The 24,738-nt window shown below is 46.2% G+C and overlaps 2 protein-coding genes across 7 annotated transcripts in view; one reads left to right on the top strand and one right to left on the bottom strand.

The window, feature by feature from the left end:
* The first annotated feature begins 1,212 nt into the window (after nucleotides 1–1,212).
* On the top strand, nucleotides 1,213–21,524 carry ZNF18 (zinc finger protein 18). Of its 6 annotated transcripts, XM_082441407.1 has the most exons (8): nucleotides 1,243–1,997; nucleotides 6,446–6,522; nucleotides 6,664–7,272; nucleotides 8,486–8,672; nucleotides 9,094–9,185; nucleotides 14,797–14,881; nucleotides 15,524–15,631; nucleotides 19,911–21,524. In XM_082441407.1, the coding sequence occupies exons 3-8, from the start codon at nucleotides 6,886–6,888 to the stop codon at nucleotides 20,675–20,677; spliced, it is 1,626 nt and encodes a 541-aa protein (XP_082297533.1). In that variant the 5' UTR covers nucleotides 1,243–1,997; nucleotides 6,446–6,522; nucleotides 6,664–6,885; the 3' UTR covers nucleotides 20,678–21,524. The 6 variants fall into 6 exon arrangements, with proteins under 6 accessions (XP_082297532.1, XP_082297533.1, XP_082297535.1 ...); XM_082441406.1 differs by lacking the exon at nucleotides 1,243–1,997 and adding an exon at nucleotides 1,213–1,236 and having other exon boundaries at nucleotides 6,446–7,272; XM_082441409.1 differs by lacking the exon at nucleotides 6,446–6,522 and having other exon boundaries at nucleotides 6,770–7,272.
* A 1,831-nt stretch (nucleotides 21,525–23,355) lies between these two features.
* Nucleotides 23,356–24,738, bottom strand: part of DNAH9 (dynein axonemal heavy chain 9) — a 310,542-nt gene continuing 309,159 nt past the window's right edge. The window contains exon 68 of the mRNA XM_082440696.1: nucleotides 23,356–23,832. Coding sequence (XP_082296822.1) covers nucleotides 23,605–23,832 — 228 coding nt within the window. The 3' untranslated portion in view covers nucleotides 23,356–23,604. The remainder of the gene's footprint in view (nucleotides 23,833–24,738) is intronic.

Genomic DNA, 24,738 nt, shown 5'->3' with positions numbered 1-24,738 from the left:
CAAAAAACAGCTTTGTTACACAAGTCACCTTCAGAAACTTCCACCTGGGTTAAGCTGAAATAGTATTTTTCACTATTTTCGCTGCAGAGTGGGTCTTGCTCAGGCCCTGGGACCTAGAAAAACATGCTGAATCCCTTTCCCACTGGTCAGTTTTTCAGCTATGTGAAGACATCATGACCCACCCATCCCCCCCTTCGCCCAAAGCTTTGTTTCTTCAGAGGAGATGTCTCCCATTCCTCCTAACCCTGGGCAGGGTACTTCACCATATTGACAACCCCTTTTTTAAATGCTCTACGGTTTGCCAATTGCCCATGATTGAACATTCATACGATACACACGTAACTCCATTCTCCCAGATTTGGACCTGATACTTACTACTAACACAGCTTTGTCCCACAAGATGACTGTGTGGTCGAGTGCAGGATGGCCTGGAAATGGGCAAGCCTGGAAGTTCTGAAACTGGTGAGGGCTTCACCCGTTACTCCGGTTAGAAATGACGGGGAAGGAGGTAGGGGTAGAGGGCGGACAGAGCGGAGGTGTCGAAGAGATAGACAGGCGGTAAAATCATAGGACTTGGCCATTGTTGGCACGTGGGAAAGGGAAGAAGGGGAGGGAGGAGGCGAGGAAGACACCACGTTGAAGGAGTGAGGTGGGGGGGGGGCAGACAGGCAAGAGACAAGGTGTGAAGAGAGGTTGGCGCCCCACTGAACTTCAACACTGAAAGAGGGGAGGTGGAAGGAGAGTGCCCGGGAAATGCAGAGTAGGCGAGAGGTGGAGAAGCGGGACAGAGCAAGGTCGGGGCAAATCATATGCCCCTGGGAGGCCAAGTGAGGTGAGAACCCCAAGGACGAGAGACTCCGGTTAAGAACCTGGGATAGGGCCCGAAAGCTTCAGCTCTGGGTGTGGGACTGGCAGAGGGGTCTGGGAAAGTCACGAAAACGACCTCTGCAGCCCTCTCAGTGCTTGGTCCAAGTGCCCGGCCCAGCCCCAGGGCTCACTACACATCCAGGTGAGGACTGAGTGACCGCGCGGAGCTCGAATGAATGACCCAACCGCCCGCTGTGGGCGACGCACAGTGGCCTCGGCGCCGCGGAGGCGCGGGCGGGGCGGAGCGACCCGGGAGGCCAATCGGAGCCCGCGCCTCCGCCCCGCCCCCGCCCCGCCCCGCCAGGCCCAGAGGCGCGCGCAGCCTCCCGTCTCCCGGAAGTGCGCCGGGAGCCGGCGCCGCGGGCCGAGGTGAGCGCGCGTGGGCTGGACAGGCCTGGCCGCGGCAGCCCGGGGTCTGGCCTGGCGCCGCCCGCGTCCGCGCCGGACTCGGCCGGAACTCCGGGAGCAGCGGTCGGGCCGGCGGACGCGCGCCCGAGTGCCCGGGAGCGCGCGCGGGGACGCAGCGAGTGCGGGGGAGGGGCGGCGGGGCTGTGAGTGGACTCTGGGGTCGTGGAGACCCGGTACCCCGGACCGGGCCCTGCGTCCCTGAGCCTGTGGGCCCCTCCGGACTCTCCGGCCACGTCTCTGGACTGGGACCGAAAAGGGGCCCCTCCCTCCTGCCTTCCCCCCAAAGGCTGGAAGTGAGCCTCGGGAAGAGGGAACCCGGATGGGCTGATGCCCGGAGTCTCTTTCCCGGCGCTGTCGGCGTCGTGGGCGCAGGGTGGAGAACGCAGTGGGCAGCACTGCCCGGCGCCTGGCAGGCCTGGATCCCCCCTGGCCTCCGGGGCGCTAAATGCCTGTAGCTTCTCCTCCCCTCCAGCCCTTTGTGACAGCTCCCAAATCCGCCCCCCCAAATTCAAAGGTTTGCAGCTCTCCTCCCCAGAGCACAGGCTTAGAGCTTCCTGGGTTTGAATTTGGCCGCCGCTGTGAGCCTCAGAGGTTGCCGACCTGTACACTGTAATACTCGCCTTGCTGGGTAATTGTGAGGATTAGAAACGACTTGAACCGGGCCTAATAAGGAGCTGATGCATAGTGTTAAAGAAAAAGTTCTCAGAGACTCGTTAAAAACGGTAAGGCAGACTATTCAGGGGGGGCTACCGTGGGGCTTTGTGGTATTGGAGCGAGAGATTGAATACAACAAGGACAAATGGAAATTTATAGCCAAGGGGTGGGGTGGGCTGAGTGGGTGGAAAATTACTAAGAGGAAACATCTGGGTTAAGGGGGGATTCTAGCTAAGCCAACTTGACCGGTTTTGTTGAAGACAGGCCAGGGCGATAAGGAATTTGACCAGATACCAAGGGATGTTGAATTTGATCAAATGTCAAGTCTTGCTGACTCCCTAAACTGGAGTCAGCAAGATTCTTGCTAAACTGGACTGTAAGTGCCAAGGACAGAGTCCAAGGGCCAGTCCTAGTCAAAGAGATGACTCAGTCAACTTCAGCTTGACTCAAGTTTGATTAAGGAGACAGTCTTTGTCAATAGTAGGTGCTCTGCAAATGGTTACTTATATATGAATGCATAGTAAGTATCCTTACCTAGATGTTCATTTAAAAATTCATTCTAATTTGTTATAGCTTTAATAAGTATAGCAACTGTACATTTGGGATATCTTTAATTTTTTTTTCATAACTAACAGGAGCAGATTCTCATGAAGTCAATTGGGATATCAATCTATAAAGCATCTATCAAGTAATTTAACTATAAGCGAGGCATTTCCCCTACCATTATGTGAGAGTATAATTGCTGAAATTAGATTTAAATATTTTATAAGATCTATAGTTTTCCCTAAAAGTCAGTTTCCCTGTTATCTAAACTGCTATCTTAATTCAGGAACTAAGTAAATGTGAATAATTTCTACTGCTAAGTCTCTTGCTATCTGAAATCTTGCTACTTGTTATTTGAAACTCAGGATCTAAATAGATCTAGATAGTGAAGGATGCGTGTATATTTATTAAAAATTTTAACATATTTATTTAAAGCTGTTCATTTCTCTCTAAGCAGTGCTTTAGCTGTTTCCTACAAATTTTGATATGTTGTGTTTTCATTGTCATTCAATACGAAAATATATTTTAATTTCCTGTGTGGTTTGTTTTCTTTGGTCATAGGTTATTTAATATTGTTATTTAACAATTTCCATATATTGGGATAGTCTAGGTATCTTACTGTTATTGGTTTCTGGTTATTGATTTCTCTGTGGTCAGAGAATCTATACTTTAAGATTCCAGTGTTTTGAAACTTAATTATACACATGGTCTGTTTTGACGAATGCTTCGTATGCACTTGAAATGAATGTGTATTCTGCAGTTGTTGGTTTAAATGTCAGTTACATCAACTTGGGTGATAGTGTTGTTCAGATTTTCTATATCCTTACAATTTTTTTTGGTCTATTTTTTCTATCAATTACTGAGAGAACAGTGTTAAAATCTCCAACTATGATTGAGGATTTGTCCCTTTAGAGCTGATATTAGGTGCATACACATTTAGGTTGCTTTGTGTTCTAGATGATTTGACCCATTTATCATAATGAAATGTCCCTCTTTTTCTCTTTGTCATGAAGTCTCTTGGTCAGATACTAATATAGCCATACCAGCTTTCATGTGCTTGCTGTTTGCATGGAATGTCTTTTTCCCACCATTTTATTTCCAAACTATCTGTGTCTTTATACATAAAATGTCTCTTGTAGACAGCATATCGTTGGGTCTCACTTTTTTAAATTTGACAATCTCAACCTTATAATTCAAGTGTTTAGCCCGTTTACATTTAATGTAATTATTGATATGGTTGGGTATTAATCTATCATATTGTCTTTTTTCCATTTGATCTTTCTGGTTTTTATTCTTCTCTTAATCCTTTCCTGTATATTATTGACTGTTTTTTAGTGTTCGTCTATTGGCTTTTAGCTGTACCTCTTTGTGTAATATTTTTACAGCTAACAGTATGCATCCTTAAATTATCAACATTTAATTTATCAGAGTATACTTTAATATTGTACCACTTTATAATTCACATTTCTTATTTCCTGCCCCTCACTTAACACCTTTACATTTCCCATCTGTCACTTCACCTGACACTACTTCTTACTTCCAACTTTTTATTTCTGAATTAGCAGTTCATAAATGTAAAAACAACAGATTAATTCCATTTACCCTCTCCTTTGTGCTATTTTTATATCTTTTACTTCTACCTATCTTATGTTCTACTTATACTATTGTCATTTTTGCCTTAACAGTCAGTTGCCTTTTAAGGAAGTTAGGAGAAATAAAAGCATAGTATCTTAAACTTATTCACCATGTATTTACCATTTCTGGAAATCTTCATTCCTTTCTGTACATATGAGTTTCCCTTAAACTGGAAGAATGTCCTTTAGCATTTCTTGTAGTACAAGTCATTGGTGAAAAATTCTCTTAGCTTATTTATCTGAAAAATGTCTTTATTTTAGTTCTTTCTTTCTTTGTTTTTGTTGGATGTGGAATTCTGGGTTGATGGTTCATTTTCTAGAATTTGCATTTGTTTCTTTTTATAATTTCTGTTTCTCTATAGAAAGTCACTATCTCTTCTGTCATAAAGACTATATTGTTTTTAAGTCCTCAGGCCATCTGAAGTTGGTTTCTCTTGACTGCTTTCCCTTGATTTTGAGTCACATTTTCCTGTTTCTTTACATGTGTAGTAATTTTGGATTGCATCCTGGATATTGTGGATGGCACATTGTAGACACTAAGGATTCTGTTACCTTCCTCTGAAGAGTGTTGATTTTTGTTCTAGCAGGCAGTTCAATTACTGACTGATCAACTTGTGTTGGCTTGGTTTTAGGGCAGATCTTTGGAAAGCCCAAGGTGTTTCCCAAATTCCTTTTTTTTTTTTTTTTTTTTTGGCCGGGCTGTGTGGCTTGCGGAATCTTAGCTCCCTGATCAGGGGTTGAACCTGGGCCCTTGGCAGTGAAAGCATGGAGTCCTAACCACTGGACTGCCAGGGAATTCCTCCAAATTCTTCTAACTGGATCAGAATAGAGCAGTAGACTGGACCTCCTCTGTGGATCTTGTTGAAGCTTGGCTTTAAGTTTTTTAGGGCAGGTTTAGAGTAGGTCTTTCTCTAGAGCATGGTCCTTACTCCTAACATGTGGCCTTTCTGGTATCTCAGGATGCCTTGAGTGTTAATAAGGTCTCTCTCCTCTCAGGGTCAGAAACGCACATGTCTCTCATCACTGACTGGCCTTTTGTATCCCTCTTTTGCTCTTTTAACCTGGTAGCAACTGCTCTCTGTTGAACCTTGCATAGTTTCACCCTACTGAGTGCAGCCCAGCCCTTGGCCAGAACTCACAGGGGACCCCACACAGACTTCCGCCTCCACCCCATAGCTCCCTCCTCCCCGCTGCCCTGTTCTTCTGATCCCAGCCACTTCAGTAGCTCCAAATGCTGATCTCTGCCTCCTCAGTTTAGTGAGACCTCTGGTCTCTGCTTGAGCTCCAGCCTCCTGCACTGGGATGAGGAAATCATCCCCCGGCAGACAGCGGGATGATCATGGCCCTCCTCACAAGCTTTTCTTCTCTCAGGGATTCCATTCTCACCTTTCCTGTTGGCCAGTGCTTGAAAACAGTGGCCTCTTAGGTGTTCTCCAGTTTTGTCATTGTTTACAGTAGGTGGGCTGCCATGACCAGAAGTAGAATTCCTGAATTATTGACAACATACGTTGCTGTAGCACTCTGGGTGCTGCGTGAATATGAATGAAATATATGGGTCTCTACGTAAACAAAAAGTACAGTTAGTGAGGCCCACATGAGAAACCTAATATTAGATCGATCCTTTTTACCTTACTCCTTCCTTTTTTGTACCCTTGAAAAAAATTTGCTTTCTTTTTTTGTTTATTTTTAAATGATGTTGTGATATGGGGTGGATTGTTTGGGTGAAGTGGTGGGGATGAGGACGTTGTCTTACACCTCAAGGAAAAAGCAGCCATCAAAAGCTGGCGTGTTGTACTGATCTCTGATTAAGCCAGACATCCAAGTGATTGAGTGTTGTGGTTCACGTTATGGAGAAATGATGACCTCTAGCTCCTTCATAATATTTTAAAAAGATAGACCCAATAATCTAATATTAGGATTACATGCAAGAAAGCTAGCTAGAAATAGTGCATGCTCCTTTTAAAATATCTTAATATTAACTTTGCCATTTAATAGTTCTCTTTTCACTGTCTTAGTTGCTGTCTTCTGAATTTTGATACCACGCGCCATAAAAGAGTGATTACTTGCTTCAAGTCTGTAGGAATGTTGTTGAGGTAGTCAGTATTTATTCTAAACCTTCTTTCAGTCCAGGGTTGAAAATTTCAGTGTGACAGGTTTTTCATAAATTCCCAGTTGTCAACATGGCATTCAAAAGAGGTCACTTAGAAATTTCATTGCACCTTTTGGGGAAGAGTTCTCTTCAACCTCATATTTATTTTGGAAGCATTTGATCATTTCAGGCTTAGCCTTCATTCCTAGGGCATCAAGGTCTTTGCTCAGCTTTATTTTTTGGTCTGCAGACACATGGATGCAGACATTGGAGTGTTTTGCAGAAGAGCTGTTTACCTGGAAACCCACAGTGAAAACGCTTAACGTGGTGCGTTTCATTCTTCTACTTGGTCTGGCCTTTTGAAGACCAAGAGAGAACGCTGTAAAAATGGTCAGGGTGATGATGACAGTTTAGATATGGTAGTAGTGGTTTGCTCCGTGGCTTCAGGTTTACCATCTTTCAAAATAGATTAGCGTGTCCATTGACTTCAGGAGATGCACGGTTGCCTCCGAGGCGTCTCAGGCGGCGCGTGACTTTGTCCTTTTCTGAAAGTGCATCCCTCTCGTCTGCGTAGCATCACTGTCACTCCCCCTCCGGCGTCCCTGTGAGAGGCTCTGTGAAGACCTGGTTCTCCCAGGGACAACTCTGTCTCAGAAGCACGTCACCTAAAAGGACTTGCCAAGCCAGACGATGCCCGTGGAGCTGGGGCAGGCTCCAGTCCTGCTGCCGCCACTGGCCAAGGCCAAGGAGTCCGCCTTCTCTGGGCCAGACGCCACCCCTCGCGGGGAGCCCTCCAGCTCTGAGACTGCACGCCAGCTTTTCAGGCAGTTTCCTTACCAGGTGATGTCCGGGCCCCACGAAACCCTGAGACAACTTCGGAAGCTCTGCTCCCAGTGGCTGCAGCCAGAGGTTCACACCAAGGAGCAGATCCTAGAGATCCTGACGTTGGAGCAGTTCCTGACCATCCTGCCCGGGGAGATCCAGATGTGGGTGCGGAAGCAGTGTCCAGGCAGCGGGGAGGAAGCAGTGACCCTCGTGGAGAGCTTGAGGGGGGACCCCCAGAGGCTGTGGCAGTGGGTGAGCAGAGAGTTTTGTGATCTCTGACTGAAGCACAGGGCTCCTCTGGAGTCTTAGCGGGGGTGTTGTCTGTTTTTCTGGCACCAAATATGTAGGCTTTTCCACACCAACAACCAATTCGCTGACACTGTCTTAGCTCAGACCCCAGAGGATAAGGGCTAGTCCCATAAGACTGACCCCGTCACAAGCTGCAGGGCCACCCGTACTTATGACCCACTGGCTACAAATTTGAAGGTTCCCACAACCCCCTCCTTGGGTTTGATCGTTTGCTAGAGTGACTCATAGATCTCAAGGAAACACTTTACTCATATTTTCCGGTTTGTTATAAAGGATATGATTGAGAAACAGCCAAATGGAGGAGATGGGGGTGGCACGGGGCATCCACGCCCTCATCTGGGCACCCCATCCCCCTGGCACTTGTATGTATTCACCAGCTCAGAAGCTCCCTGAACCCCACAGGTTAGGAGTTATTATGGAGGTTCCATTACTTAGGCATGATTGCTTCATCTTTGGCCATTAGTGATTGAAAATCTCCAGCCCCTCTCCCTTCCCCAGAGGTTGAGGGGTGGCGCTGGAAGTTCCAACCCTCTGATCACCTGATTAGTTCCTCTGGGGACCGGCCTCCATCCTGAAGCCGTCCAGGGGCCACCGAGAGTCACCTCGTCAGCATCAACTCAGGGGTGGTTGAAAGGGGCTCATTCTGCATAGGAGGAGTTGCTCCTGGCCCTCCTGCCCTTCAGGAAATTCCAGGGGTTTTAGGAGCGCTTGCCAGGAACCTGGGACAAAGACCAGTTGCACATTTCTTATTATACTATCTCAGTGTGTCCCCACACCTCACCTGATTCTAAGACTCCCTGAGATTCTCCACACTTTTTAGCCATTAGGGATTGAAGCTAAATCTCCCATCCCATTCCATCTTTAGAATGTTTGAGAAGCTGTTCCAAAGACGCCTGCGTTTTAATTGGTGGAGACTGTCCACTAGAAACACAACATCAGTGGCCTGTTGGAAGGGCTCCCAGGCCATGGCTTCTGGCCTCTCTCAGGACGTTTCCCTCCCTGGTTCCCGCTGGACCAGAAGTAAATGCTGGCTTTTTTCTTTCCCTGCCCCATGTCCCTAAGGACTGCCTTATGATGCGTTCTAGAAGGTTAGCTTTGTATCTTTCAGAAATCCTTACTCTGGATCTTTCAGTAATTAGTACCATGTGGTCTCTAGATCAGCATCCAAGTTCTGGGACAGGAAGCCTTATCACAGAAGGCGGAGCCTGAAAGCTGCCCACTGGGGGAAGTGGAGGCCCACGTTGAAGTGCCTCAGGAGCTGGGGCTTCAGAACTCAGCCTGCCGGTCTGGGGAGCCACTGAGCCACATCGTGAAAGAGGAGGCCGACTCGGAACACGGACTAGGTGAGGGGCAGGTGGTGTGTGTGGTGCCGTCTTGGAGAAATTGCGGGATTGTGGTCAGTAGGCCTAAGAGAGAATTGAAATGATGTGCCGCGCAGGTTGGGGTGTCTCTGGGAAGTCCGGAAGCAGGGTAGACATACAGGAATCACTCTGATTTGGGGATTCAAAGTCTGCAATTTAAACCACTTATGACAGGGCCAGGCCTTTCGGATTTGGGTTCTGGGGAGGGAGGTGGGGGGAGACACGGGTGAGGCCGCTGGGAAGGTAGGGGGAGTCGGAGTGGGTTAGGGAGGTAAGCACAAGTCTGAGATCACAGATGGCGGAACAGGCGTTGGTTCTAACGTGTGGAGGTTTGCACCTGTGCCCTCTGGCTAGTGGGTGGCAGGACATCGGGATTCTTCCATCTTCCTGTCTCCGCCTTCAGCCCTGGCTGCCTCCCCACTTCCTGCCCGACCCGAGGAAAGGCTCGTCAGAGACCAAGACTTTGGAGCCTGCCTTCTCCACACGGCACCTCAGGTGAGCGGGGTTCCCCTGCTTCTCGTTCCCCAGAACCTCGCTCTGAGGGTCTGTCAACAGTCCGTGGATTGAAAAGGGAAGCGTTCTCAGAAGCAGAGGAGAGAGGAAGGCCTAGCAAGGATGACAGCCATACACGTGGAATGAAACCCGAGTTTCAATATTTCTTTGTAGGCAGAATGTTTCCTAATTGTCATCTTTAATAATAGAATCTGGGCCCTCGAAGAAGTTGCTGTGATGGAGCAATCATGTCTCCCTTTTTTATTATCTTTGGGTTATGCTGAGAAAAGACTGTTATTTCATTTCCTGGTCTAGGCCTCCACGTTGGGGTCGGTTTGTGATCTCGAATGTTACATCTAACGTGGGACAGGTTAGCCTCTCCCCCCACTCACTTATGGAGGTGTGACTGACAAACTCTAGAGTGCACATATTTAAAGTGTACAATTTGATAAGTTCTTGGACATGGCATATACAGATGTGAAGCCATAACTGCAGTCAAGATAGTAAACATACCTGTCACCCCCGAAGGTTTCCTTTTGTGACCCCTCCCTGCTGCTGCTCTACTCTCCCCCAGTCCCGAGGCAACTACTGATCTGCTTGCTGTCACTATACAGTAGTTTGCATTTTCTGGAATTTTACACAAAATGGAACCATGCCACATGTCTTTGTTCTTCTGCATATAATGTATTTTTCTTGCTTGCTTTTAATAGTTTCTCTCTGATTTAAAAAATTTTGACCATGATGAGCCTTGGAGTCATTTTCTTCATGTTTCTTGTTCTTGGGGTTCACTGAAGTTCTTGGATCTGCTGGATTATAGCTTTCACCAAATTTGGAAAAATTTTGGCTGTTATGTCAACTGCCTTTTCTGTCTCCCTGCCTTCTCTGCTTCTTTGGGAACTGTGAGAATAGCACACACGTGGGACATGTATAATCTTAACGTGTGTATATACACATTAGATCTCTTCAAGTTGACCCACAGCTGACTGATGCTCTGTTCTCTCTCTTTTTAATCTCTGTTTTATTTTGTGCAGTTTCTATTTTTATGTCTTCAAGCTCATTAATCTTTTCTTCTGCAGTGTTTTATCTGCTTTTAATCCCATCCAGTGTATTTTGCATCTCAGATGTTTTTCATCTCTAGAAGTTTGAATTTGGGCTTTATCATATCTTTCGTGTCTGTACTTAATGTGTTCAATCTTTCCTCCAACTCCTTGAACATATGGAATATGTTTATCTGTATTAATGTCCTTGTCTGCTAGTTTATCACCTGTGTCAGTTCTGAGTCAGTTTTGATGGATGGTTTGATCTCCTCATTATGAGATGTTTTTTCCTACTTCCTTGTATGCCCAGTAATCTTTGGTTACATGTCAGGCATGGTGAATTTTACATTGTTGGGGGCTGCATATTTTTGCATTCCTATAAATGTTGTTGAGCTCTGCTCTGGGATGCAGTTAAGTTACTTGGATACAGTTTGTTACATGGCACCAGTGAAGCCTTTAGTCTAGGGCTAATCTTCCCCCTTTACTGAGGTGATACTATACCTTATGCTTCTTGATGTACAACGTTTTCCACTCTGGCTGCTGGAAATATGAAGTGTTTCCAGCACTGTGTGAGCTCTGGGGACTGTGCTTCTGCTTCTTTAGGGGGAGGGGGGTCTTTCCTTGACTTGCGGGGACCCTCTGCAGATCTCCGGAGCTCTCTCTTTGTGTAGCTCCCTCGGTCTGGTCTTCTGCCCTGCTAAGAACTCTGTAACCCTCTTGGCCTCCCCAGACCCCTGAGCTCCTCTCTGCTGCTCTGGATGCCCTCTCCAGGTGGTAAGTTTGGGCAACTGTAGGGCACACAGGGATCTCTGTTCTGCTCTTCCTAAAGTATATCGTCTGCAAATCATTGTTTCATATATCTAGTCCCTGTTTTTGGTTGTTTCAGCAGGGAGGTAAATCCATTCCCTGTTACTCCATCTTGGCTGTAAACAGAAGTCTCAAGAACAGGTTTCTCTTGATTATGTGGTGAACAACTCTGAAAAGCTGCATTTGATAAAAATCAACTTTTTCTGAAGAACCTAGGGGCAAGACAGGAATAAAGACGCAGACGTAGAGAATGGACTTGAGGACACGGGAAGGGGGAAGGGTAAGCTGGGATGAAGTGAGAGAGTGGCATGGACATATATACACTACCAAACATAAAATAGATAGCTAGTGGGAAGCAGCTGCATAGCACAGGGAGATCAACTTGGTGCTTTGTGACCACCTAGAGGGGTGGGATAGGGAGGGTGGGAGGGAGATGCAAGAGGGAGGAGATATGGGGATATATGTATACGTATAGCTGATTCACTTTGTTATACAGCAGAAACTAATACACCACTGTAAAGCAATTATACTCCAATAAAGATGTTAAAAAAAAATCAACTTTTTCAGGCACCTGTAGACCTTAATCAGAGCATTGTTTCAAACCTTGGGGGAACTCTTCTTGGGACTTTCCTCGTGGGGTACTTGAGAGTGAAGATGAGGACAGGGAAGCCACTGTAGATGTGTCTGAGCCTCAGCTTTCCAGGCTCAAAAGATTTAGAAACCAGAGTCTGAGCTTTGCAGTTTACTCTGGGCAGAGGGTGGGGAGGGGGAAGGGAAGGGATACAGCTTTTTAGTGACTCAAGGGTGCCCATCTTCCTGCTTTTAAGTACGCAGAAACCAAACTGTTAGGCAGGAGGCTGCTTGGTGAAAAAGATTTGGGTATTCTGCCAAATATTTCAAGTCGACTTGGAGGATTATTATTGCTTCTATAGCAAATACAGAGTATCCCTATGAAAGGCATATACAATTTATTAACATATTTTAACTAGTGGAGTTAAACATTAGCTCTACATTACATGGGGACGTTAACCATGACTTGCTCTGGGTAGCCTGAAGTCAAGGTATTCCAAACGCTCACCAGCAGCACCATCTGAATATAAATGTATGTATATAAATATATATAAATTATCTATATATAGCCGATAACTGATTGACAGCCACTCACCCCAAACAAACAAAACTCATCCCTACCCGATCCCAGTATCCCTCCCCCAAACTAACAACAACTATTTGCATCAGAAGGACCTCGATGTTTAATGGTGTCTTTTGTAACTAACTGAAGGGAATGTTTAAATACAGTATAAGGAATCATGTCCTCTAATCTCTTCCCTAAATTAGGAACCTCGAGAACAATGGCAGGGTATGAGGTCCACAGTGGTAGATGCCGTGACTGAGTCAGAGACAGTCTCACAGACTTGGGGGTGCACTGGCACCCGTTCCTGTGTCTTCAAACCTTGGGGAGGGAACACAGTACAGATGCCTGTGTGCCAGTCAGTTGTGGCAGTGTCCCACAAACCCACAAGATGGTGCTGTTTCCACATGAAATTGAGATTATTTCCCCATCAAATCTCATACTTCCATCCTTCCAGAATAGGAATTTGGATTTTTTTCTCCTCTTATAAAAATGACAGAAAATGAAGATGGCTGCAGTTGGTGTCTTGTCTCTTAAGTAAGGGGCTTCATATGCATCCCTAGCTCCTGGGCAGTTCCTTGAGTAAGTTTGTGGCTTTAATCTGGAGGCACGCCTTCCAGAGACTCCTGAAGCCCCTTTTCTGGGCTTTGAAAGGGCTGATGGTGGCCCTTGGGGGTTTTGGTGGCTGTATTCTTTTCTGCCTTGTACTGTGCTGGGTGGCTACTCTTCTGGTGCCCGTGGACGAGGCCTGTATCCAGTGAGCCAGGCCTCCAGGCAGATGTTACCGCGCTTGGCAGCGCGTCCTTTTCTCTGCCAGCACCGACGTGAGGGTCTGCGTGTTTTGACCAGGAGGACTGGGGACTGCTGTATTCAGCAGTGTTTGCTCAAGCTGGTTATTTCCAGTAGGCTGTTAAGGTAGTTTCCTTCACGGAAGATTAACAAAGTAAGCTGCTAAAAATTCCTACTTTAAAATTTTTTAAATTAAAATCCATATTTAAAATGTGGTTCTAGTTAATAGTTAAACATACAGAGGTCACTTTTCCACTTTTCACCTTTTCACTTTTTTCACCCTAAGAAATTTAATTCCTCCTTTTCTTTTTTTTGAGCTTAGTATCTGCTAGTTAAAGAATTTTTGGTGTCTCCACTCTCTTTCAGCCATTTCCAGTCCCCTTAATGTACTGGGGGCAGAGTTAATGTATAATGGGGAGTGGCCTCCCCGGGTAGTGGGTTGGGTGTGATGGAGGGTGACTTCTCTTCTCATCCTTCCCCTCCTCACTTCTGCTGCCTGTGGCCTGGCTGGCCGTTCATGACAATAATAGATGGTTCTCAACTTTGGGGTTCCCGAGAGTGTGCAGGACCCCTGAATTCTCCCTGTGAACCCCTGGGAGACTGATATCCCATAGGCTGCGTGTGGTAGTGATAGTGAGAATACAGACCGCCTACCAAGCACTTGTTTGCTAAGGGCTTTGTTTCACCCAGACAACGTACATTGAGTGCCTGCTCTAGCCTGGGCTCGGTCTTGGGAACTGAGAAAGAACAGTGGAGGATCCTTTTCTCAGGGTGCGAATGTGCTACAGAGGCAACTGTTCATTAAATACGTTCGTGTGTGTGTGTATACATATATATAAATATTTAATAAACTGTGATGAATGCTATGAATGAAAAGTAGTGGGTGCTTTGAAAATAGATCACACTTGGTTATTTCTGTTAAACCTCCAGACAGTTTTTTGAGTCTAGTACTATCATTAGGTGAGGACTGAGGCCCAGAAAGGTTTAGTAACTTCCTCAAGGTCACGCGGCTGGAAATGGCAGACCTGGGACTTGAATCCCAGTGTGTCTGACTCCAGAGAAGGTGCTGTTCATCACTCTGCTGTACAAACTGAGTGTCTAACAGTCAGCCTCCTGGCGGGGAGACTGCCATTTGATTCCCAAAAGTTGACCCCGGCTCCATGGCCTTCCCAGCGTTGAGTCTCCAGGCTCAGTTCCATAGCATGAGAAGGGCATGTTTTGGGCGTAATCAAGGGACAGCTTGCTCTAGGGAACCCCTCCATTTCCCACTCACTGGAGGAAAACTGATCTGCTGTTAGACCTAAACTCAGAACCGTCGGGAGATTCGAAGTGTGTGTGGCTGTAGCATTTCTGCTCCGAGGCCACAGTCTGTCTCACAGTGAGACTCACAACTCGCCTGACACCATTCTTTACCCTTCCCACCCCTTCACTGATTTGCACTTGCTTTTCCAACAAATACACTTTAAAATTCCTTTCCTTTCCCTCTTGAATTTCCAGATTTTAATGAAACATGGGGAATAGTGGGCTCCCGCTGCTCAAAGGCCTCTGATAAGCACTGAGAGAGTGAAGCAAAAGGAGAGCGAGAAAGGGCTCCTGCCTCCTCTTCTCCACTCGCAAAAACAGGCAACTTAAAAGAAAACACGGAACTTAAAACCTAAATGTTTTCTAACCATGGCAAGAAACACTGAGGCAGGGCCTGTCGATTTCCCCTCGAAGCACCTCCCGTGCTTTCTCAGACCATCTGATGGCCAGGATCCTAAGGCCCGTTCCTTTCTTCTCAGCCTCCCACAGGCAGGGACGGAGGGTTCGGAAACCTTCCCTGGACTCACGGTGTTGTGTTTTTCTCTAGGAGCAGTGGAGGCACCTGGATTCCACTCAAAAGGAGCAATACTGGGATCTCATGCTGGAGACTTACGGGAAAATGGTCTCAGGAGGTGCGGGCATGGGTCAGCCTGATGAAGGAGACATCTTCCGTGTGCTTTAGAGACAGCCGCACTGCTTGATGTTCTCTGGGTGGAGGAAATCCTTAGAGACATGGCTGGGAACGGGGGGAGCTGGAGGTGGCTGAGTTATAGTGACAGCTCCCCGTATTGAACGTGCTCTGTGCGCCTGGCACTGTCGGGGCTCCTCGTGTACAGTAACTCCTCTCATCTGTGAAACGGGTGATGGAATTCCCATTTCAAGGTGATGACCGTGAGCGTCAGATCAAGTCATTTGCTCACTGTTACATAGCTCGTAGGTGCTGAGTTACGACGGGGCTCAGCGGTGGCCGGCCATGCATGCTCTTTTCTACTAACCACGGTCCCAGCCAACCATGCGTGGGGTCCCAGTCACGACCCTCGCACCAGCCTGCCAGGTGGTCTGACTCCTCCCGCCCAGAATCTTCTTTTTGTGGCCTTCACCATATATCCTGGGTTTCTCGTGAGTACTGGTGTCTCAGACGCTCCGCACATCCTCAATGGTCTCCAGAGCTTCCCTAGTTCCCTTTGCACTCAGGGCCCTCCTTTGAGCAACACGGCTTGGTCCCCAGTGCTCCCCATTCATCCAGGCCCACAGATTATCTCTCTCTGTACCAGGCATTTCCAATCCCAAGCATGACCTGACTGATCCAGCTGGGTTTGGGGCAGAGCTGACAGGACCACACCTGCACATCAGCGAGAAGATCCCAAGACCCACCTGCATAGGTGAGTGATCCTCCGCTGGTCCAGAGCCATTTCTGACCTCCAGTCATTATATTGGAGGTGGTGGGGCAATATCAGGACTTGGTTTCTATTACATTGGTTCTAACCAGCCGTGATCTGGTCAGTCCAGTTTGAGTACCGAGGTGGGTCTCATCTCTGGCTACTGGGCTGTTGACACATATATTTAATCATGGAAGAAAGCCCCGCATCCGATCTGTTGCCTCACTCTTGCCTGTTGTGACAGCTTTCTTTCTTAGAGAGAATTAAGGTTAGTACAGTTGAGACCAAAACAGATATGGGTTGAATTCTATTATTAAAAAAAGATTATCTAACAGGCCACTATTATCCTTCCTAACAAGAAGGTTCAAGGTAACTAGACTTTTCTTACTCTGGTTATGGTGAATGGTAACTGACCCACCCTGTACAAAATAAACAAGACAAACAAACAGAAAAATACGGTCTAGCTAATCTCCATGCATCTAAGTTTCATTAAACTGCAGCAACAACAAATACTTCATATAAATCACATTATTTTAAGACTGGTATGAAGAAATATGAACTTGTTCTGCTGTAAAACAGCAATCACCCTTTGCCTTCTACATTCTTTTAAAAACATTGCAGTTATGTAAAATCAACTGCCAAACATTCCTGCACACACACACACACTCTCTCTCTCTCTCTCAAATCTACAAAAGATCCCAGAACCATGGAGGAATAAAAGGACCACGGATGGGAACTGTATGACAGGCCATTCTTTCTCCCCAGTAGGATCTGATTGGTTCCTTTGCTAATATATCAATACCACAGAGAGAGCAAGCATCACATGAGACATATGGTTTTAATTTTAAGCAATATATTTATCATAATACTACTTCACAAGGATTCCTTTGGAGCAGTATTTTTAAAACTGCATTTTGTGACCAGTTAGCAGGTTGTGAAAATATTTTATAGGGTTGCAACCAGCATTTTAAAAAATGAAATGATAATACCGAATAGAAAATACCAGAATGCAAATAGGAAATACCAGATGTCGGGGTAGGTAGTGTTTCAGGATATTTTTATTCTATATATGTGTGTGTGTACTACATTTCGATATAAAAGTATTTCTTACCATGGGTAGCAGACAAAAAAAAAAAAGTTTGAAAATGCTGCTTTAGAGGTTGTTGCAGTAGGATATTTGTTTTAATAGACTTTATTTTTTAGAGCAGTTTCAGGTTCACAGCAAAATTCAGAGGAAGGTACAGGGATTGCCCCTGTACTCCCATGCAGTAGGAGTTTATTTGTGATACCCAGCTCACCCTATCTCCATATGGCAACATTCTATTTTTTTTGTTTCCCGTCATCTCACCTGCTGCCATGGTCCCATTAGATCTTACCTTGAACCAGACTGTGGAGAGTGTATAAAGCCGGCCTGCCTTGATAAGGGAAAGAGACGCCATTGTAGGTTCTTGAGAGAGGATTTGTGGGGAGAGAGGCTGAGGAAGCAGCCGCGTGCAGGACAGCCCGGGAGGGTCCCCTTGGAGGAGGGGTGCCCTGTGGGCAGCCGACGCAGGAGTCCAGGTGTGCAGGGATGAGACAGTGATACCAAGATGGGAAAGGACTAGTCCGGCCTCAGAGGTACAAGAGTGAGCAGTCTGCCAGATCTGGACTCAGAGCAGGGGGCAGATGTCCCAGGAGAGGGTGGATACGCTATTTTGTTTGACCATGTGGAAGAACAACTCACAGGTAAAGAAGGTCAGCAGGTGAGTAAGCCTCAAAAAGCCTTATACCTATACCTCTAATCAAATTCCCAAAGGATTAAAATTATATATATATATATATATATATATATGTACAGTTGACCCTTGTATAGCAAAGGTTTGAACTGTGCAGGAACACTTATGCTCAGATTTTTTTCAATAAATTCGTACAGGATCCGCATTTGGTTGAATCCACGGATGCAGAACCTGGATACTGAGGACTGACTATAAAGTTACACTCGGAATTTGACTGCCCCGGGGTGGGTGCCCCAAACCCCTCGTTGTTCAAGGGTCAACTATATTTGGAAAAATGATTCTTAAGTAGTTATCAGGAAAAATACTGCAAGAACAGTAAAAAGGTTTGAAAGAAGAATGTTTCATCAGTGTTGGGTCTGTAAATATTAAGAGTATGTCATTTTAAAAAGGTAAACTCATTAACCCAGTGGGATACTGATATAACAATAGATGCACAGGCCAATGGAACAGAAGACAGAGCCTGGGAACAGAGGCTGGTCTCTAAAGGACTTTAATATGTGATGAAGGAAGAAGCAGAACAAATCCATGGGATGAGCAAAATAAGGAGAGAAGACTCTGGGAAGAGGAATCAGCTTAAATTTTATGTATGTCATATATCAAAATAAGTTGGAAACAGATGAAAAAGACATAAAATATGAAGATAAAATAATAATAGAGAAGAAAACAGGTAAATGTTTGACTCACGTCAAGCTGGGGAAGCTTTTTATAAGTATAAAACCAACGGAAAAAAATCATTAAGTAAAAGATTAATAGACTTAACTGTATTTAAAAAGAAAGAGACTACAACTCCTATACATAAAAGTAACCCCAAACAAAATTAAAGTAATAACTAAATGGCGAAAAACTCTTTTCACAAACATGACAGATAAATGACAATTTTTCTTAATATAGAAGGAGTTAATGCAAGCTGATAAGAAAAAAAGTGACTTTCCCAGTAGAAAAAAAGTGGACAGCAGTCTTGGAGTATGAATAGTAACTCATAAGTGTGAAAAAACTGCTCCTTTAATAACTAAAGAATTAAAATGTATACCAAGGAGAAGCCATTTTTCACCAGCCTAAATGGCAGACACTTGAGACACAGTCAGTGCTTAGGTACTGGACACTCGCCTCCTCTCTGCCCAGCCAGCCTCTCAGACCCGAGGGTGGCAGAGTCATTGTGGAAATCGGTTTGCCAGTAGGTGTCAACAGCCTTCATACCATTCATGCCCACTGACACAGTAATTCTACTTTGAGGAACCTCCTCTAAGATACTGATCAGAAATGTGGGCAGAATTTATGAAGAAAAAGGCTTATCACATCATTATTTATAGTAGCAAAATATAACAAACAACTTAGATTCCCACAGTAGGAGAACTCTTAAATACATTATGTTTCCTCTTACGTGTTTATTATGACGTCTCCACAGTGGGCCATTATTCAGCTCTTTAAAATGATATTTATAAAGGCGTCTTTAAAGAAAAGAGAAAGTACCTTTGCCATCTGAGAGGAACATGTTCTAAGGCTCTGAATTAACAAGTTCAGGTCTGGTTCTCTGGCAGATTCCGGGTCTCTAGCTGATAATTTGAAAGACACTGATATAGGAAAGAGAAAGGCAAGCAGCTTCTTTAGATCTACAGGAATAAAGTAACTTATAAAAGTTGAAGATAAATTCTACCACCAAAATAAAAATCTTTACTACATGCATCATTAAGTAGTAATAACCAAAAACCCAAGTTATGATGAGAAAAACAAAATTTAACTGTTATGTGACATAATGAAGCACAAGTGAATGCTGGATTCAAGCGCAGACCGAGGGGTTCACTTTTACACAGCAGTCTCACTGTGCGTCACAACCACAGTAAAATGACACATGGTTGCATTTCATGAATTTTGGGGTGACTTATGAAAGGGAGAATCCATGTGGAATTGATAAGTACCACCATCTACAATTTAAAGGCTACAAAGCCAGATATAGAACTGTTTATACAGTATGATATCGGTTGTGTCAGAAAACACATACATACGTACATACATACACACATACATATGTATAAATTAGATAAAGACTGGAAGGAAATGTATACTCATAGTTGTTGCCTCTGGGTGGTATAACTGAGGTTGATTTGGTTTTCTTTTGTATGCTTTTCAAATTGTTTTTAGTGATCATATTTATCTTTTATATATAATTAGATAAAAACCAATACTTTTTTGGAGTAGTACTCTCATATACTAGACTTGTTTTTCCTGGGCTTAAGAAACTTGCTGCTTCTTTGCGGGGATGGCCACTGCAGCCTCTGGGAGCCGTCCTCTGCTGTCACTTGTTCTCCTTGGCTCCAGAGCTGAGTCACAGCCTGGACACACGTGAAGTGAGTGCCAGGTGCCCAGGCTGGACAGTGTTTTTCTTCACTCACCGATGCTCTCTTGGTAAAAAGAATTAATGTTTTGTGATGACCCTCTCTCTGACACACGAGTTGCAAAGCAGGGCAGACCACTGATTGAGCTGCTCCACATCTTCTTTCTCCTTTCAGGGGACAGACAGGAGAATGACAAAGAGAACTTAAACTTGGAGAACTACAGGGACCAGGACCCTCAAACCTCAGGAGAGCCTCCTCAGACTTCCCTGAGTGGCCTCTTCAGCAAGGATGAGCCGAGATGCTTTGGAGAAGGAGAGAATCTCCCCGAGGCCCAGGAGAACCTTCATGGTGAGGGGACAGGGGCGCAGCTCTCTCCCCGAGAGAGGAGTTCCAGGACACAGCTGGGTCAGCATCCGCCGCCTCTTCCCGGAGAGCCGTCCGCGCCGTGGCTGGAGGAGAAGAGAGAGGCCTCCCCGCGACGGCAGCCGAGAGCTCCCATGGCCCAGAGACTCCCTACCTGCAGGGAGTGTGGGAAAACCTTCTACCGGAATTCCCAGCTGGATTTTCACCAAAGAACTCACAGTGGAGAGACGTACTTTCAGTGCCCCACCTGCAAAAAAGCCTTTCTGCGGAGTTCAAACTTTGTGAAGCATCAGCGAATCCACACGGGCGAGAAGCCCTGCAAGTGTGATACGTGTGGGAAGGGCTTTAGCGACTTCTCGGGGCTGCGCCACCACGAGAAAATCCACACGGGGGAGAAGCCCTATAAGTGCCCCATCTGTGAGAAGAGTTTTATTCAGAGATCCAACTTTAATAGGCATCAGAGGGTTCACACAGGAGAGAAACCCTATAAGTGCTCCCGCTGTGGGAAAAGTTTCAGCTGGAGCTCAAGCCTTGCCAAACATCAAAGATCCCATTTGGGAAAGAAGCCCTTTCAATAGCCAAGCTCTCTGAGCCCATGTCTGTCTCCCGGTCCATTTAAAAATACTTGGCGGGCTTCCCTGGTGGTGCAGTGGTTAATAATCCGCCTGCCAATGCAGGGGACACGGGTTCGAGCCCTGGTCCGGGAAGATCCCACATGCCGCGGAGCAACTCAGCCCTTGTGCCACAACTACTGAGCCTGCATTCTAGAGCCCGCGTGCCACAACTACTGAAGCCCGTGCGCCTAGAGCCCGTGCTCCACAACAAGAGAAGCCACCGCAATGAGAAGCCCACGCACCGCAATGCAGAGTAGCCCCCCTCGCCACAACTAGAGAAAGCCCAGGTGCAGCAACAAAGACCCAACGCAGCCAAAAATAAATAAATTTATTTTTTTAAAAAAAACAAACTTGGCTCCATCCAGAGAAATTGCATCTCTTAGAAAATATCCCTGTTCTCTCATTTTTTCATGGATTGGAGAGGAGAGACTGGGACATGGTTTTAGACGCGGAGGATATCTCGCTCTCTGGATCGGATTTCACGCAGGTTGACTTTCTTGCTTCTGCATCAGGAGAAAGAAAAGTCTTCACCTTTCAGCTCATCTCCTCTCTTGGACCCCTTGGGGAAAATGTGTCACTTGGAGGTCCTGTTTTAGGAGTGGTCTCTGGGAAGGGTTTAACTGGATTAGCTGCAGCTGCTGCTGAGAAGAACCTCAGATCCACCCTTTAGAACTGTGGTCCTAGAGCAGGTCTTCTGTTCCAGAGGGGGGAGCGTAGAGGCCAGTGAGCTCAAGTGTGGTCTTTGTCATAAAGGTGCAAAGCTAACTCCAGGCGTCCCTTGTTTTCAATAAACTTGGTGGTCACTCCCTGTCTTGTCTGTGTCTGCAGCGTCCACTGTGTTCTGACTGGAACTCACAGACCCTAAGTGGTGGTCGAGCTCCTAGATCAGCTCGTACAAATCCACCAGGTTTACCAGCCAGCAGAACAGTGATGGGAACTTGCTAGCCTGGTGCCCCGGTGAGAGCTTGGCCAGTGCAGGGCACTCTGGTGTCCTCTTTCCATGCCCACCTCCCACTTGCTCTGGGGCCTCAAGTTGCCCCTCTTTCTCCTGGCGTCCCCCTTAGGCCATCCATCATTTTTGCCAGAGTGTCCTGGCCTGTAAAATTACCTTCCTTATCTCATTTTGTCTGTATGTGTTAGGAAGAAATCAATAGTATTGATCCAATTTATAGTGTATCTAGAGGTTTATTGACACATGTATCTAACCTGACCACTTGTCTCCAAAACTGACGTGACCCAGAGTGTCCTGCTCTCGTACCGCGAGACCACTTTCCTTCCATCTTGGTCCTCCTCTGCCTGCTCTCACTGTACTGTTCCCGGTGAGGATCAGGAAGCATGATGCTGATGAGGAGGACAGAGCTATCTCCATGGAAACAGATGAACTGTAGGCAAGAAACTGCAAGTTGTTGGCAAACAATGGGAAGTACATTGCTGGTTGATGTGAGAGGAGACAGCACTCAAGTTGGAATCCCTGGATTCCAGGAGAACTTGTTAACTCCCTTATAGCATGAAGATGAGGAATAAGGCCCTTCTTTCGGGGATGCAGGAACCACAAGGCAGAAAGCAGGAAAATCATGGTGGAATTGGCATGAGATTCTGTGTTCTCATAGCAGAGGTTTGGAGGAGGGTGGGTTTTTATGTTTCGAATCAGGAGTTCTCAAAGTGCAGTCCCCAGACTTGGAGCATTGGCAATTTCTTAGACTCACTGAATCAAACTCTGAAGGGTGGGGGCTAGCAATCTTTGTTTTAACAAGCCCTCCAGGGGATTCTGATGCCTGCTCAAGATGAAGAACCACTGTACTAAATAGTAATTAATCCAAAAATAAGTCTCTCCAAGGATATGCGGGAATAATGATCCTAGAAGGAATGGTGAGCCCCCGCAGACGACTTAACAAACAAGCCTCCCCATAGAGCTCTTTACAGCTCATTAAAACTGTAGACCTCTTTGGGCATCCAGTGAAAATGTGCTCCACAGAGGAAAATCTAGAAAACTTTTAGGTTAAAAAGCTTTAGGTGAAAGATTTCTCCTTGGGCCCCTCTTAAATGATCTGAAGGATGACAGAAAGACAAGGAAACAATCTACCTTGTTTGCAGTTTTGTCCTCAGCAAGTAGTAGATGTTAAACACTTGTTAAATGGATGTGTGGATTAATGAAGGATAAATATTGCATATATACTTCCCCTATCCTCTAGAGCAGTGATCAGCAAAATTTAGCCCACCGCCTGTTTTTGTAAATAAAGTTTTATTAGAACGTGGCCGCACCCATTCACTTAGGTATCATCTATGGCTGCTTCGGGGTTACAGTGATAGAGGTGAGCAGTTGCAACAGAAGCAATATGCCCCGCGAAGCCTAAAATATTGACTATCTGATCCCTAACAGAAAAAGTTTGGTGGCCCCCTGATCCAGAGTAACGTTCCTCAAGCCATAAAGTGCATACAGATCACCTGGGGAGCTTGTTAAAATGCAGACTCTGATTCGTGGGCAATGCCGGCGCCGCTGGGCGATGGACTAGCTGGGAACTAGGGCGCTGGGTGTAGGGCTGTGTAACGACGTCAGGGCTCAAGTGCCTGTGGCTCGTTTCTCTTGGGCTCTTCATGATAACTTATGACTCTGCAGCGCTCAAAGCCTGGACCAGACACAGTTGAAGAACAAATCACTTTATTAGGAAAGGGTCAGTGTTACGAGACTCTTCTCCCCTAGTTCCCAGGTCCACACTCCTCTAGCTCTGCCTCACTTTAGGTCCTTCTCTCCGAGTCCCCCAAAGGAATTCTTCTGAACTGTGAGTGCTTTCGGTTTCTCATCTTTCCCTAGGGCTGGGGTCGGCCCTCTCCACTGGTCCCTCCGGGCAGCCTCCAGCCCAGCTCTGTCTCCTCAGTGGGTCTGCAGGAAGCTACACCTGGAGAAGCAAGGCTACTCCGGCCAGAACCCACTTGGAAGGCTTTTCCTTCGTCTTCAGGTGGAAAGTCCACACGTAGGTGGGTCCTCGCTGACGAGTCTTGTACACAGGACAGGGGTAGATTCTGCGGCAATCCTGCTTATCTGCGGGGATGGCCTTGAGGAGCAACACCGGCATGGGGGATGTCAGCTCCTTCAGCTTTCCCTCGGTGATGATCCCAGCCTGAGGACAAGGACACAAGAACATCTCAGCTCAGACCCCAAGCTCAGCCAGCCAGGCTTGCTCCTGTCAGAAGATCCAGCAGAGAGAGACTGGGAAGACGTGGCTGCCCTGGGCCCACCCCCTTACTGAGTTCTCTCGACAACCCACGATGGGGTGCCGTGGAGGGGTGGACATCATATTCCCACTGTTTTTCAGCCTGAACATCTTCTCGAAGCAGAGTTCCAAAAGCTGTTTCATATCATATGCAAATTAATCTCTTTGGGGCTTGAATTTCTCTTAGTTTTATTTTGTCATTTCGTAAGCATACCGAATGCAGCTATTTGCCAGATGTCATGCTAGGTGCTAAGGACTTAAAGCTAAGCAAGACACAGTCCCGGCAAACGCTTTAGACGTTAAGGCTTTGGTTATGTCCTGTTCCAGTTTCTTACGTGCTGTCCTCCACCCTCTAGAGCATTTTCTCTTTTTGAGCAAAGGGAGCTATGTCCTGTCTTCACTCATGTAATAGGGATCTGGCCGTTCTGTAGCTTTCCAGCTGGGGCCTCTCTCTGGTTCTCTGAGATGCCTCCATAGTGCTGTCTGGGGAAGTTTTTCCTAGTAGTCCTGAGAAATATTCTGAGGAACAAAAAGGTGCCTTGGTGAAATAAGCTTGGGAAGCGGTGCTTACCATACCCTGGACCTGAAGCTTTACGGTGCACACTAGCACACTGAAGACAAGAAGTCCTGGCAGTAAAGAAAACAGTTTGACTTTATTTATCCCAGTCTTTCCCAAACTTATTTGACCACAGGACCCTTTTCTTGCAACCTCTTCATTTCCCGTGGCACTAGGGTTTTCTGAACATACTTTGGGAAATGATGATCCAGAGTGGCTCATGGATTCCTTGCCTGTGCCTAGGTGATTCTCAGCCC

Source organism: Balaenoptera physalus (assembly GCF_965194825.1).
Source record: "Balaenoptera physalus genome assembly, chromosome: 20".
Taxonomy (NCBI): domain Eukaryota; kingdom Metazoa; phylum Chordata; class Mammalia; order Artiodactyla; family Balaenopteridae; genus Balaenoptera; species Balaenoptera physalus.
This window is presented reverse-complemented; position numbering and strand designations above follow the sequence as displayed.

Coding starts and splice junctions, on each gene's coding strand:
- ZNF18 (XM_082441406.1), top strand. CDS start 6,886: ATGCCCGTGGAGCTGGGGCAGGCTCCAGTCCTGCTGCCGCCACTGGCC. Junction 9,186..14,796: donor TTCTCCACACGGCACCTCAG/GTGAGCGGGGTT, acceptor GTTTTTCTCTAG/GAGCAGTGGAGGCACCTGGA. Junction 15,632..19,910: donor CCCAAGACCCACCTGCATAG/GTGAGTGATCCT, acceptor TTCTCCTTTCAG/GGGACAGACAGGAGAATGAC.